The 14,851-nt window shown below is 54.9% G+C and overlaps 1 protein-coding gene across 20 annotated transcripts; it reads left to right on the top strand.

The window, feature by feature from the left end:
- Positions 1–1,408: 1,408 nt before the first annotated feature.
- On the top strand, positions 1,409–14,435 carry ZNF500 (zinc finger protein 500). 20 transcript variants are annotated; one of them, XM_074028811.1, is made up of 7 exons: positions 1,409–1,564; positions 2,141–2,233; positions 2,521–2,970; positions 5,828–6,011; positions 6,247–6,311; positions 8,865–8,961; positions 13,044–14,435. In XM_074028811.1, exons 4-7 carry the CDS (start codon positions 5,867–5,869, stop codon positions 13,724–13,726), a joined length of 990 nt encoding a protein of 329 aa, XP_073884912.1. In that variant the 5' UTR covers positions 1,409–1,564; positions 2,141–2,233; positions 2,521–2,970; positions 5,828–5,866; the 3' UTR covers positions 13,727–14,435. The 20 variants fall into 20 exon arrangements, with proteins under 20 accessions (XP_073884912.1, XP_073884907.1, XP_073884903.1 ...); XM_074028806.1 differs by having other exon boundaries at positions 8,652–8,961; XM_074028802.1 differs by having other exon boundaries at positions 2,521–3,032.
- Positions 14,436–14,851: the final 416 nt, after the last annotated feature.

The following is a 14,851-nucleotide window of genomic DNA, read 5'->3' as shown; positions in this document are numbered from 1 at the left end:
CTGGGATGACAGGGGCCTAGCACCACGCAGGCTAATTTTTTGTAGAATCGGGGTTTCACCATGTTGGTCAGGTGCAGTGGCTCATACATGTGATCCCAGCAGTTTGGGAGGCCAAGGCAGGCGGATCAGTTGAGCTCAGGAGTTCGAGACCAGCCTGACCAACATGGCAAAACCCCTTCTCTACAAAAAATGCAAAAATTAGCCAGGTGGGCCGGACATGGAGGCTCATGCCTGTAATCCCAGCACTTTGGGAGGCCAAGGCAGGTGGATCACCTGAGGTCAGGAGTTCGAGACCAGCCTGGCCAATATGGTGAAACCCTGTCTCTACTAAAAATACAAAAATTAGCTGGGCATGGTAGCAGGTGTCCGTAATCCCAGCTACTTGGGAGACTGAGGCAGGAGAATCGCTTGAACCTGGGAAGTGGAGGTTGCAGTGAGCCGAGACAGCGCCATTGTATTCCAGCCTGGGCAACAAGAGCAAAACTCTGTCTCAAGAAAAAAGGAAAGGAAGAAAGAGACAGAGGGAAGGAAGGAAGGGAGGGAGGGAGGAGAAAGAAGGAAAGAAAGGAAGGAAGGAAAGAAGGAAGGAAGGAAGGGAAAGGAAGGAAGGAAGGCCGGCCGGGCGCGGTGGCTCACGCCTGTAATCCCAGCACTTTGGGAGGCTGAGGCCGGTGGATCATGAGGTCAGGAGTTCGAGACCAGCCTAACCAATATGATGAAACCCCATGTCTACTAAAAATACAAAAATTAGCCGAGTGTGGTGGTGTGCGCCTGTAATCCTAGCTACTCAGGAGGCTGAGGCAGGAGAATTGCTTGGAGCCGGGAGACGGAGGTTGCAGTGAGCTGAGGTCACCCCATTGCATTCCAGCCTGGGCAACAGAGCAAGAGCGAGACTCCGTCTCAAAAAAAAAAAAAAAAAAAGGAAGGAAGGAAAATGAAAGGAGAGAAGCAAAGAAAGAAAGATCGTTTCTTCTGAATTTGAGCCTCAGTGCTTAGCAGACTGGGCTGAGAGACAGGCTCGCCTCTACAAGGCAGATTGCCTCAAGCGAACCTCCTACCTTGGCCTCCCAGAGTGCTGGGATTACATGCGTGAGCCACCGTGCCCGGACGACTTCGCTGACTTTAAAGATGGAGGAGGCGGCCTTTACTGTGAACTTTTTCAGGCCAGAGGAGAGCGCGTGTGGAAAAGTGACTGAGAGAGTGGCCCAGAGGCTGCAGAGTTGCCGCACGCTCTCGCGGTCACCGAGGTGCTGGACTACGTTTCCCACAATGCGTTCCTTTGAGGACCACATTAACCACAGTGCACGTCGCGGACCCGCCCAGTCGGCTTTGTTGCCACGCCCCGACAGCCGGCTCAGGCAATGGTGCCCAGGCTACGTTACCCACAATGCCGCCCGTGGGCCCGCCCACACGGCCTGGTTTCCACGCCTGGTTTGGGGTCTCCGGCCCCGGCTCTGGCGTCCCGGGCTGCAAAGTAGAGCAGCCTGAGGCCGGCAGTCCCACTCCCGCCGAGACCCGTCGCTCCGGTCCTGCCCCGAACTGCCCACGGCCCGCAGGGCTTCCAGTGAGTGCCGGGGGCGCGAAGACGCGGGTCCGGGCCGAAGCTTCGATTTCGCGGCCCGCGCCAGCGCCGGGGTCTGTGCTGCGGACTCGGGCACTGCTCACCCTCCACCTGAAGGGTGAGACGGGAAACAGTGCGGCCTGGGGGTCCTAGCTCTCCCAGGACCCTGGAATTGGGGGGCCGTTGCGACCACCCACTCGGGGGTGCCTGACAGGGCCGCGTAGGGGCTTCAGGGTTCGCCAGACCTGGACACCGGGGATCAAGTTGAGGCAGAGTCTGCACCTTCCTCGGCAGAAGGGCCCTACTTTTCATCAGATTTCCAAAGGAACCCTTTCCATATAGGACCCACTGTAATCATGGAAAATAACCATTCTGGAGCTCTGACCGCAAACATCCCTTTTAGGTTGTTTTTGTTTTGAGTCTCTCTCTGTTTCCCAGGCTGGAGTGTAGTGGCGCGATCTCAGCTCACTGCAGCCTCCCGCCCCCCGGGTTCAAGCGATTCTCCTGTCTCAGCCTACCGAGTTGCTGGGATTAAGATGTGCTACCACCACGTCGGGCTAATTTTTGTATTTTTTGTAGAGCTGGGTTTCCACCATGTTTACCAGGCTGGTCTCAAACTCCTGAACTCACATGATCTGTCCGCCTCGGCCTCCCAAAGTGCTGGGATTACAGGTGGGAGCCACTGCGCCCAGCCATCCCTTTTTGTTCTATCAGCAACCTGTGTGTGTAGGTCCTATTATCATCTCTTTGCACAGTGAGGAAGCAAAGCCCAGAGCCCTTCAGTGAATTATCCGGGAATTCATAGCAAAGATGGCATTCATGTACTTCCTTTTCCTTTTTCCTTTTCCTTTTCCATCGTGGGGTGAGTTAGCCTTGGAACCAGGGCATTGGCTTCCCAGTACAAAGGGCTTATTCAGCCCCAGGGCTGCCCTTTAGATGGTTTTATCATCTCTCCACAGGGCCCTGAAAAAAACGCTCCTCCTGTGTCCGGCCAGAGGTATAGAGAGAGACGGGTTCGACTCTAAGGCCTGAAAAGGAACAAGGCCCACCGGAAGCAATGGCCGCCGTCCCTGACCTCCAGCCCCTGCCAGCCTTGGAGCAGGACCTGGAACAGAATGAGATCCTGATTGTGAAGGTGGAGGAGGACTTTTGCTTGGAAGAGGAGCCCTCCGTGGAGTCGGAGGACCCCAGCCCTGAGACTTTCCGCCAGCTCTTCCGGCTCTTCTGCTACCAGGAGGTGGCTGGGCCCCGGGAGGCCCTGAGCCGCCTCTGGGAGCTGTGCTGCCGCTGGCTGCGGCCGGAGCTGCGCACTAAGGAGCAGATCCTGGAGCTGCTGGTGCTGGAGCAGTTCCTGACTGTGCTGCCGGGGGAGATCCAGGCTCGAGTGCGTGAGCAGCAGCCGGAGAGCGGTGAGGAGGCCGTGGTCCTCGTGGAAGGGCTGCAGCGGGAGCCCAGGAAACACAGGCAGCGGGTGAGGTGGGGGGCATTTTGACCCTCAGGTGAGGAAATGGGGCCCTGCTGCTGGGGTCTGCAGCTGGAGATTCCTTGCTCATTGGGTGGCTAAGTGTAGCTGCCTGGCCCCTGAACCCTTTTGAAGAAGGCAACTGCAAAAGGTTTCTCAGCCTTGCCCAATGGACGTCCACCCTTTGATTAACCTCATCCTACCCCCATAGCCCTTTATTAGCTAGTGCAGATGGTTTGTGAACACTGTCCTAGGATAGGCCAAACAGGTGTTTCTTTTTCTTTTCTTTTTTTTTTTTTTTTTTTTGAGACAGGGTCTCGCTCTGTTTCCCAGGCTATAGTGGCGTGATCACGGCTCATTGCAGCCTCTACCTCCAAGCTTCAAGGGATCCTCCCACCTCAGCCTATTGAGTAGTTGGGAATACAGGCATGCACCACTACACCTGGCTAATTTTGTGTATTTTTTGTAGAGACAGGATTTTGCCATGTTGCCCAGACTGGTCTTCAACTCCTAGCCTCAAGTGATCCTCCCACCTCAGCCTCCCAAAGTGCTGGGATTACAGGCATGAGCCACTACGCCAGCCCCAAACACAGGTTTTGGTGGGAGAGAGATCCAGCACCTTCCAAGGCAGGGAGTTGAAAAGACCCCCAAAGTGGGAGAACACTGGGAAGAAAGACCAGGGGCATGGGGGGCACTTTGGTTAGAGCCCCTAGAGGTTCTAGAACTATGCCATGCAAAACAGTAGCTGCCAGCCACATGTAGCTTTTTAAATTATAGCTATGCACATTTATTTTTATCTTTGTGAGACAGAGTCTCTCTCTGTCGCCCAGGCTGGAGTGATTCTCATGCCTCAGCCTCCCAAGTAGCTGGCATTACAGGCGTGTGCCACCACACCAGGCTGATTTTTATATTTTTAGTAGAGACAGGGTTTCGTTATGTTGGCCAGGCTGGTCTCGAACTCCTGGCCTCAAGTGATCTGCCTGTCTTGGCCTCCCAAAGTACTGGGATTACAGGCATGAGCCACTGCGCCCAGCCACTTTGTAGAATGTGAAATTAGTTCCTCAGTCACACTGGCCACCTCTCAAGGGCTCAGTCGTCACACATGGCCAGTGGCTACTGTACTGGACAGCACAGACAGGACCCTTCTGACTCCCCGAAATCTCTGTAGACAGTGTCTCTCCACCTCCTTCCAGCCCCATTTAAAGGAGCAGGGGAAGCCTCTTACTCATTCCTCCTGCTTCAGTTTCAGTCATTGAACTCCTGGAGATTAAAAAGGAGAAGTCCTGCCATCTCCTGTTTCAGTTCATTTCTCAGGGCCTTGTGTGGATGGCGCACATGGACAGTGCTGACCAGCTGCCTCTCTTCCTGTGGCAGTGCTGCTGGCTGCACACTGCTGGCCTTTTGCAGCCAACAGAGGAGACACATCCCCTAATGATTGACCACAGCGTGAGCTGACCGAAGTCAGAAAATCCTGCCATGGTGGTGGCCAAGAAATTGGGATTTCTTCCCAGTTGGCCAGCCTCTTTCCCGGCCACTACAGCTTCAGTGTTTGGGGTTCCCAGCATGGCTTCCTTCTGTCACTGCACCAGCACCTCTGCACACATGCCTCATGGCCATGACTGAGCTGAGAGGGGCGGGCTCTGCTCCCCAAGAGGACTACCCTCCCTTAGAGGTGTGGAATGGTGGACAAGAGGAACCCAGACATGGGTCCCTGATGCTGGGTTTGCAGTTGCCTAGGGATGTTTCTTATCCAAGTGCTATTTTAGAGCTCAATTCTAAGACTCAATTTCATTCAAATCACCTTTCCTGGAATTAGGAAATAGATAATCTCAGAGCACCTGTTGATAATTTCTTCTTCTTTTTTTTTTTCCCCTGAGACAGAGTCTTGCTCTGTTACCCAGGCTGGAGTGCAGTGGCATGATCTTGGCTCACTGCAACCTCTACCTCCCGGGTTCGAGCGATTCTCCTGCCTCAGCCTCCCAAGTACCTGAGATTACAGGCGCACTGCCCCCATGCCCGGCTAATTTTTGTATTTTTTTTTTTTTGAGACAGGGTCTCGCTCTGTCACCCAGGCTGGAGTGCAGTGGCCAGATCTCAGCTCACTGCAAGCTCCGCCTCCCGGGTTCACGCCATTCTCCTGCCTCAGCCTCCCGAGTAGCTGGGACTACAGGCGCCCGCCACCTCGCCCAGCTAGTTTTTTGTATTTTTTAGTAGAGACGGGGTTTCACCGTGTTAGCCAGGATGGTCTCGATCTCCTGACCTTGTGATCCACCCGTCTCGGCCTCCCAAAGTGCTGGGATTACAGGCTTGAGCCACCGCGCCCGGCCTTGTATTTTTAGTAGAGATGGAGTTTTACCATATTGGTCAGGCTGGTCTCGAACTCCTGGCCTCAAGCGATCCACCCGCCTCGGCCTCCCAAAGTGCTGGAATTACAGGTGTGAGCCATTGCGGCTGGCCAGATAATTTCAAAAAATCTAGCAAATGCAGTTATGTGAACTTCTGAATTGAGGCCAGGGCTGACTCAGGGCTCTTCTGGCCCAGGGTCTATCAGGAGGACCAAGGAACGGAGGGTAAGAATGTGATGGGGACATGATTGTGGTAACAGGGAGAGACCATGGAGTAGAGCAGGCTGGGAGCTGGCTGCAGGGAGCACTGCCACATGGCTGGGCAGAGGGAGGGAGGCTGCAGACAGCCTGGGGGTGGGCAGCCGGCTGGGGTGCCTGAGGTGAGGGGTGTGGGGCCCTGCGGGGATTTTCCTTCTGGCCTTCTGGGAGCTGGTGGGCAAGATCTCTGTCTGTGTGCAGGGCTCAGAGCTGCTGTCTGATGACGAGGTGCCCCTCAGAATGGGGGGACAGTCCTTAAAACGCCAGGCAGAGGCTCAGCCAGAGGATCTGTCCCTGGAGGAAGAGGCTCGATGCTCCAGCCAGCAGCCCCCAGCCCAGCTGAGCCACAGGCCACAGAGGGGCCCGCTGTTGTGGCCAGAGAGGGGTGAGTAGCACCCCTTTGGAGGAAGGAGAAGTGGTGCAGGGGAGGGGGTGAAGGCGAATGGAGTGTGGTGTGTGGCCAGGGCAGAGGCCTGCCTGGATGTGGGGTGCATAGACTCTCCAACAAGGAGTGGATCTTGGGTGGGTGGCCACTGGGCTGTGGGGGCCTTGGTGTGCAGGGGCGGCAGGGGCGGTGCTGGGTGAGCTGTGTGACTGGTGATGACTCCGCTCGTTCCCAGGCCCTCCGGCCCCCCGGCATCAGGAGATAGCATCGGCCTCACCCTTCCTTTCGGCCTGGTCCCAGGTGAGTGATCCACCACAAAGCTCCTTCTTGTCTCTGTGGATTTGCCTGTTCTGGAAAGGGTTTGCTTGTTTTTAATCGTGCTTCGGGATCAGTCTGGTGCTACATCTGGGAGCCACTGGCTCAGAGGCATCCTGAAGACCCCTGTCTGCCGCATCGGGGTCCCAGGGCTGGCTGGCCGTGGAGCCAGGGGATACTCCTGGTCTGCAGCACCCTAGGGTCTGACCCGATCTCCTGTGTGTCACTCTTCCTTGTTAAGGGGACGCCTCTCCTGGGGGCCGAGGTTTTGGATGTCAGAGGAGCTCTTCCCTGGAGTTTCCTCCCTTTGCTCCAATGCTGGAGTCACTTCCCCTGGCCTCCTGGGAAGTCTTTTCTTCTCTCCAGAGGCCATTTAAGTTCTCGGCTGTGCCTGGAAGATTCTGTGGTCCAACAGTGAGACAGTGGTGACTTGTACCCCGCTGGGCACAGGAATCTCTTGGGACTCGGGGAGACACAGGTTCCTCGACACCCCTGGACTGGAATGGGAGTCTCCTCTGTTTGCTTGCTCGTTTCTGTTTTTGTTTTTTCTTTTTTTGAGCCAAAGTCTGACTCTTTGTTCACACTGGAGTGCAGTAGTATGATCATGGCTCACTGCAGGGCTCAAGGGATCCTCCTGCCTCAGCCTCCTTAGTTAGCTGGTACTACAGGCATGCACCACCAAACCCGGCTAGTTGGGTTTTTTATTTTTTATAGGGACACAGTCTCGCTATGTTGCCCATGCTGGTCTTGAACTCCTGGTCTCAAGTGATCCTCTTGCCTCAGACTCCCAAAGCAGTGGGATTACAGGCGTAAGCCACTGTGCCTGGCCTGTTTGATTTTTATTTGTATTTGTTTATAATTTATATATATACATGTGTGTGTGTATATATATATATTGTTTTGTTTTGTTTTTGTTTTTTTGAGATGGAGTTTTGCTCTTGTCGCCCAGGCTGGAATGCAATGGTGCGATCTCGGCTTACTGCAACCTCTGGCTCCCAAGTTCAAGTGATTCTCCTGCCTCAGCCTCCCGAGTAGCTGAGATTAGAGGCACCTACCACCATGTCTGGCTAATTTTTTTTGTATTTTTTACTAGAGATGGGGTTTTACCTTGTCGGCCGGGCTGGTCTCGAACTCCTGACCTCAGATGATCCACCTGCTTTGGCCTCCCAACGTGCTGGGATTATAGGCCTGAGCCACCGCACCCGGCCTTATATATATTTTTTGAGACAGCATCTCGCTGTGTCGCCCAGGCTGGAGTGCAGTGACGCGATGTCGGCTCACTACAAGCTCTGCCTCCTGGATTCAAGCTATTCTCCTGTCTCAGCCTTCTGAGTAGCTAGGATTATAGGCATACACCACCACGCCTGGCTAATTTTTTTTTTTTTTTGAGATGGAGTCTCGCTCTGTTGCCCAGGCTGGAGTGCAGTGGCATGATCTCGGCTCACTGCAACCTCTGCCTCCCGGGTTCAAGCTATTCTCCTGTCTCAGCCTTCTGAGTAGCTGGGATTATAGGCATGCACCACCACGCCTGGCTTTTTTTTTTTTTTTTTTTTTGAAATGGAGTCTCGCTCTATCGCCCAGGCTGGAGTGCAGTGGCGTGATCTTGGCTCACTGCAAGCTCCGCCTCCCGGGTTGACGTTATTCTCCTGCCTCAGCCTCCCAAGTAGCTGGGACAACAGGCGCCCGCCACCACACCCAACTAATTTTTTGTATTTTTTAGTAGAGACAGGGTTTCACTGTGTTAGCCAGGATGGTCTCGATCTCCTGACCTCATGATCCGCCCGCCTCGGCCTCCCAGAGTGCTGAGATTGCATGTGTGAACCACTGTGCCCGGCCTAATTTTGTATTTTTAGTAGAGATGGGGTTTCTCTATGTTGGTCAGGCTGGTCTCCAACTCCTGACCTCAGGTGATCCTCCCGCCGTGGCCTCCTAAAGTGCTGGGATTACAGGCGTGAGCCACCGCGCCTGGCCTAAGAACTTGTTCTTTAGACCTCCCTGCAAAGATCCCTAGACTCATTACCAGAGTCTCTCCCTGTTTTTCCCTCAGCCTCTGGCAACCACAAAGCTCCTTCTTGTCTCTGTGGATTTGCCTGTTCTGGAAAGGGTTTGCTTGTTTTTAATCGTGCTTCGGGATCAGTCTGATGCTACATCTGGGAACCACTGGCCCAGAGGCATCCTGAAGACCCCTGTCTGCCGCATCGGGGTCCCAGGGCTGGCTGGCCGTGGAGCCAGGGGATGCTCTCATCTCCCTGTGGAGCTTGGGCCCCAGTGACTGAGTGCGCAGTGGGTCCACCGCTCCTCGTGGCAAGTCTGTCCCTTCTGCAGTGGTGTTCCAGCTCTGCAGCAGTGGCGCGTGGGAGCAGTGGGCAGAGGCACCAGGACTCGCCACTGCAACAAGAGTGGAGAAGACCAGCTGCACCACCAGGCTTGGCCCCAGCCTCGAGCGGCAGTGCGGGTGCAGTTCCCTGGGCCAGTGGCCTCAGTTGGGGAGGAGGCAGCTTGCTTGGGGCCAGGACTGAGTGGGGTGCATTCTGGCAGGCACCCGTGAACTTGGAGGACGTGGCTGTATACCTTTCTGGGGAGGAGCCAGGATGCCTGGACCCAGCTCAGCGGGACGTGCCGCTGGAGAATGAAGGTAACTTGCAAGGGACTGTGTCCTCTAGGGGGCTTGCCAAAAATAGGAACTCTCAGGCACCAGTTCCTGGGCTTGGTTCTGTTGGTCCAATTGGCCTGGGGCGATCCCGTGTGACCAGGGCTGCCTGTGTCCCTGCAGAGTCCCAGCTGCAGGGCCTGCACAGGCACTTGGCCATGACCCAGGCAGATGGCCAGCACTGCCTTGCCTTCCTTTTCTTCTGCTCCTGCCACCTACACGCTGGTCCTACTTCACTTCAGCTTCCCTGTGCCCTCCTCTCCAGGGCAGAGCTGCCTCTCCCCATCGCACTCGGCACCACCCTGCCCCAGACCCAGCACCGGCTCCTCAGCTCTTTCTCTGCTCGTTTGTCTCTTCCTGCCTTTCCTGATGCTGCTGAAGCCTTTTCTGGTTATTTTGTTTTGAGGTGGAGTTTTGCTCTGTTGCCCAGGCTGGAGTGCAGTAGCACAACCTTGGCTCACTGCAACCTCTACCGTCCGGGTTTAAGTGATTCTCCCACCTCAGCCTCCCAAGTAGCTAGGATTACAGGTACCTGCCATCATGCCTGGCAACTTTTTGTGTTATTAGTAGAGATGGGGTTTCACCATGTTGGCCAGGCTGACTTCAGGTGATCTGCCCACCTCGCCCTCCCAAAGTGCTGGGATGACAGGCGTGAGCCACTGTGCCCAGCCATGCTGAAGCCTTTTGTAATGACAGTGAGATGTCGCTTTGTATTAGGGTTCTTCTCCAGAGAAACAGAACCAATAGAAGATACGCACACACACAGATTTATTTTAAGGAATGGGTACTCAAACCGCTCCCTTGGTTGCTTACAGAAGTTGACAAGTTTGAAATTTGCAGGCGAGGCCAGCAGGCTGGAAGCTTAGGATTTCTGTGCCACGGTCTTGAGGCAGACTTCCTTCTTTGGGAAACCTCCAGAATTTTCTTCCTTTTTAAGGCTGAAGAATATTCCATTGTGAATAATGCTGCAGTGAATGTGGGTATACAGGTGTATCTCTGATCAGCTCTGTTTTCAGTTCCTGGGGTGGATGTATCCAGCAGTGGGATGGCTGGAGCATATATGGTCATTCTGTGTTGAATTTTTTGAGGAACTGCCATGCTGTTTTCCACAGCATCTCTACCATCTCACGTACCCACCAAGAGTGCCCAGGGGTTCCGGTTTTTCCACGTGCACACCAACGGTTGTTATTTCAGGGGCTTTTTTCTTTTCTTTCTTTCTTTTTTTTTTTTTTTGAGATGGAGTCTCGCTCTGTCGCCCAGGCTGGAGTGCAGGTGCGATCTCGGCTCACTGCAAGCTCCGCCTCCTGGGTTCACGCCATTCTCCTGCCTCAGCCTCTCGAGTAGCCGGGACTACAGGCGCCCGCCACCACGCCCAGCTAATTTTTTTTTTTTATTTTTTTTTATTTTTGTAGAGACGGGGTTTCACCGTGTTAGCTGGGATGGTCTCGTTCTCCTGACCTTGTGATCCGCCCGTCTCAGCCTCCCAAAGTGCTGGGATTACAGGTGTGAGCCACCACGCCCGGCGAGTCTCTTTTAAAAATATTTTTACAGCCAGGCAGGGTTGCTCACCCCTGTAATCCCAGCACTTTGGGAGGCCAAGGCAGGTGGATCACCTGAGGTCAGGAGGTCGAGACCAGCCTGGCCAACATGGCGAAACCCCATCTCTACTAAAAATACAAAAATTAGCTGGGCATGGTGGCTCACGCCTGTAATCCTAGCTACTTGGGAGCCTGAGGTGGGAGAATCGCTTGAACCTGGGAGGCAGAGGTTACAGTGAGCCGAGATCGCACCACTGCACTCCAGCCTGGAAGACAGAGCGAGACTCCATCTCAAAAAAAAAAACAGAAATAAATAAACAAAATTATTTTTACAAGAAGGCCGGGCACTGTGGCTCCCACGTATAATCTCAGCACTTTGGGAGGCTGAGGTAGGAGGATACCTTGAGGTCAGGAGTTAGAGACCAACCTGGCTATATAGTGAGGCCCTGTGTATTAGGTCATTCTCGCATTGCTGTAAAGAAATACCAGAGACCTGGTAATTTATAAAGAAAAAAGGTTTAATTGGCTGTACAAGAAGCATGATGGTTTCTGCTCAGCCTTTGGGGAGGCCTCAGGAAGCTTCCAGTCGGTGGAAGGCAGAGGGGGAGCAGGCATGTCTCACATGGCTGGAGCAGGAGCAGGGGAGGGAGGGGAGGTGCCAGATCTCATGAGAACTCACTCACTATTGCCAGGACAGTACTAAGAGGATGGTGCCAAACCATTCATGAGAAACCTGCCTCCATGATCCACTCACCTCCCACCAGGTCCCACCTTCACACTGGGGATTACAGTCTGACATGAGATTTGGGTAAGGACATAGATTGAAACCATATCATCCTATCTCTAAAATAAATAAATAAAATATTATTATAACAGGCCAATGAGGTGATTCCAATCTTCCTCTCAGTTTTATTTCTTTTCTTTTCTTTTTTTTTTTTTTTTGAGACAGAGTCTCACTCTGTCATCCAGGCTGGAGTACAGTGGCATGATCTTGGCTCTTTGCAACTTCTGCCTCCTGAGTTCAAGCGATTCTCCTGCCTCAGCCTCCCAAGTAGCTGGGATTACAGGCACAGGCACCCACCACCACGCCCAGCTAATTTTCATATTTTTAGTAGAGATGGGGTTTCACCATGTTGGCCAGGCTGGTCTCGAACTCCTGACCTCAAGTGATCCGCCTGCCTCGGCCTCCCAAAGTGCTAGGATTACAGGCATGAGCCACCATGCCCGGCCTCCTCTCAGTTTTATAGATGTGGAATTTGAGGCTCAGTAAGTGCCAAACCCATCTTTGGCTGTCTGGAAGTTAGGCCTGGAGATGGGAGGGGAGGGCAAGAAGGGTTCGCCCAGGAGGTCTGGGGCTGGAAGCTTCTTAAAGTGGACGTTTTCAAGGGCAGTGGGTGGCGCTGTCCCTCCCCTGTGAGGTCAGCGTGTGCCTACCATGTGAAGAGCCTTTCGGGACTGCTATGAAGACGGCTGCTCCCCCAGCCCCCCAGGCACCCCAGTGCACTTTGCACTACCAGGTCCCCAGCTGCAGTCACCCTCATGCTGCAGAGGAGAAGGAGAGAAGTCAAGGGCCTTTTCCTGGAAGGGGCAAAGCCTGGATCATTCCAGGCCCCTCCCCCTGTTCTCCTGTCCTGACGGTGGTGGCTGTAGAACCTGGATGTGCAGAGGGGCCTCAGGGGCTGCACCAAGTACAAGGGAGGTCCAGTGGCTGGGACCCATGACTGCTCTGCTCAGCCAGAACAGCCCAGAGCAGGCTTCTCCACTCGCTGCTGCTGGCATTCGGGCCAGATGGCTCTCCACGTGGGGCTGTCTGTGCTGGGCAGGAGGTTTTCCAGCAGCCCTGGCCCCTGCCCACTAGAGGCCATTTACAACCCCCTCCCCAGACACAACAAAAACGTCTCCAGACCTTGCCACTGGGTGGGAGCCCCTGGCTTAGAGGGTACAGCAGAGTCCAGAGTTTGATGGCCCTTGCTCTGTAACTTACCAGCCCGGTGATTCTGGGTAAGTTCCTTAACACTTTTGTGCCCTGGTTTCCCCAGGTAACAGCACTGACCCACTGGGTTATTGTAATGGTCAAATGAGTTCCTGTTTGTTTGTTTGTTTGTTTTATTGATTGTTTAGTTTTTGAAACAGGGTCTCACTCTGTCACCCGGGCTGGAATGCAGTGGCGCGATCACGGCTCACTGCAGCCTCGACCTCCTGGACTCAAGTGATCCTCTTACCTCAGCCTGCTGAGTAGCTAGGACTACAGGCACACGCCACCATGCCCAGCTAGTTTTGTTTATTTTCTGTAAAGACGAGATCTCACTGTGTTGCCCAAGCTGGTCTTGAACTCCTGGGCTCAAGCAATCCTGCCACCTCAGCTTCCCAAAGTGCTGGGATTACAGGCGTGAGCCATGATGCCCAGCCCCTGCTAAATGTTTTGTAGGGGAACTTTAGGAGCCCTGTGAGGCCTTCATCTTCCTATTAGAAGCATTTCCCTTGCCCTCTTGCCATTAATTCTTAGAGATTGTGTTTTCTCTGTCTCAGGACTTGGGATCCAGTTAGAGGACGGCGGTGATGGCAGGGAGGATGCCCCAGTGAGAATGGAGTGGTACCGAGTGCTGTCAGCGCGATGCCAGGGGCCTGGCCACCCGCTCCCAGGTCAGAGGCCAGCCCCAGTCAGGGGCTTGGTCAGGCCTGAGCTGCCAAGAGGCGGCCCCCAACCAGGAAGAGGGGCTTCCCATGGGACTGACAAGCCGTACACCTGTCCTGAATGTGGCAAAGGCTTCAGCAAGACGTCTCACTTGACCAAGCACCAGCGCACACACACGGGCGAGCGGCCTTACAAGTGCCTGGTCTGTGGGAAGGGCTTTAGCGACCGCTCCAACTTCAGCACGCACCAGAGGGTGCACACGGGCGAGAAGCCCTACCCATGCCCCGAGTGTGGGAAGCGCTTCAGCCAGAGCTCCAGCCTGGTCATCCACCGCAGGACGCACAGCGGGGAGCGGCCCTATGCCTGCACCCAGTGCGGGAAGCGCTTCAACAACAGCTCCCACTTCAGTGCGCACCGCCGGACGCACACAGGTGAGAAGCCCTACACCTGCCCGGCCTGTGGCAGGGGCTTCCGCCGGGGCACCGACCTGCACAAGCACCAGCGGACCCACACGGGGGCAGGCTCCTTGCTGACGCTCCAGCCGGTGGCTCCTGGAGGCCCCGGGGCCAAGGCCTGATCACCATGCCTGAAACTCCCTTTGCCGGACTCTCGTCCCTGGGCACAGAATTCAGGAAGCTGCCAGAGAGCCTGGTCCAAAAGCATTGCCAGCTGCCTGTTTCCTCCCAAGGCCCAGTATGAGGCCAGCAAGGGACATTTGGGATGCCCGGGCCGCGGAGGAAGCTGGGTACTGGTTGCAGAGCAAGGGCAAGGACAGGCTCTGTGAGTGTCCAGTGGCAGCCAGAACAGGTGACACAGAGCAGGGGCTTCAGCCCCAGAGACGCGCTCAGGAGGCCAGAAGCCCACACCCAAGGTGTTCCTGAAGTGTCCGGGAGGGTCCATCAGCTGCCTCCAGCATCCAGTGGCTGCTGGTGTACAGCCTCATCACCACGTCCCTACCCCTCCCCTGTGTGTCTGTGACCCTGTGTGCCATCTCTGTGTGTCCCTCCTCACCCACCCGCCGCCCCCCTCTTTTTTTTTTTTTGAGACAGGGCCTTGCTCTGTCCCCCAGGCAGGAGTACAGTGCCATGATCATAGCTCACTGCAGCCTCGAACCCCTGGTCTCAAGCGATCTTCCTGCCTCAGCCTCCTGGGTATCTGGGGTTGCAGGTGTGCGCTGCCATACCCAGTCTCTTTTTGGTAGGGCCACCACTCACTGGGTTTAAGGTCCCCCAGTCCACTGTGACCTCATTTTAACTAATTAAATCGTCAAAACCCGTGTTTCCAAACAAGGTCACCTGTCTGGGTGGACATGAATTTGAGGGGCCCCTCCCTAGTCTGCTGCAGGGAGCCGTGCTGCACCCCAGCCTTCACAGGACATGGTCTCTAGCTTCTTCATCCTGCCAGAGTTTCCAAATGGAGCCTGGGGCTTTCCAGCATTCCAGTCCCCTTTGCAGATCCATGGCTGCTCTGCAGGGTGGAAGACACCTGGGGTGGGAAGGCACCCCTGAATTCCATCTTCCTGACCTGTCGCCAGGGATGTAATGGGCCTGACACCTCCCCAGGGCAGGGGCCCAGGGCTACCTTTGCTGCTCGCCCCTTAGTGTCTGGGATGTGGCCTTCCGTGGTTGTCCCACTTTGTCTTTCTAAGGTAAGAAGCCTTCACCTTCCAGCTTTTGTCTTTCCCTGTGCTGTGTGGGAACTG

The sequence above is a fragment of the Macaca fascicularis genome, chromosome 20 (genome assembly GCF_037993035.2).
Source record: "Macaca fascicularis isolate 582-1 chromosome 20, T2T-MFA8v1.1".
Classification (NCBI taxonomy): Eukaryota; Metazoa; Chordata; class Mammalia; order Primates; family Cercopithecidae; genus Macaca; species Macaca fascicularis.
Note: the sequence above shows the minus strand (reverse complement) of the source record. Positions and strands in the feature narration are given on the sequence as shown.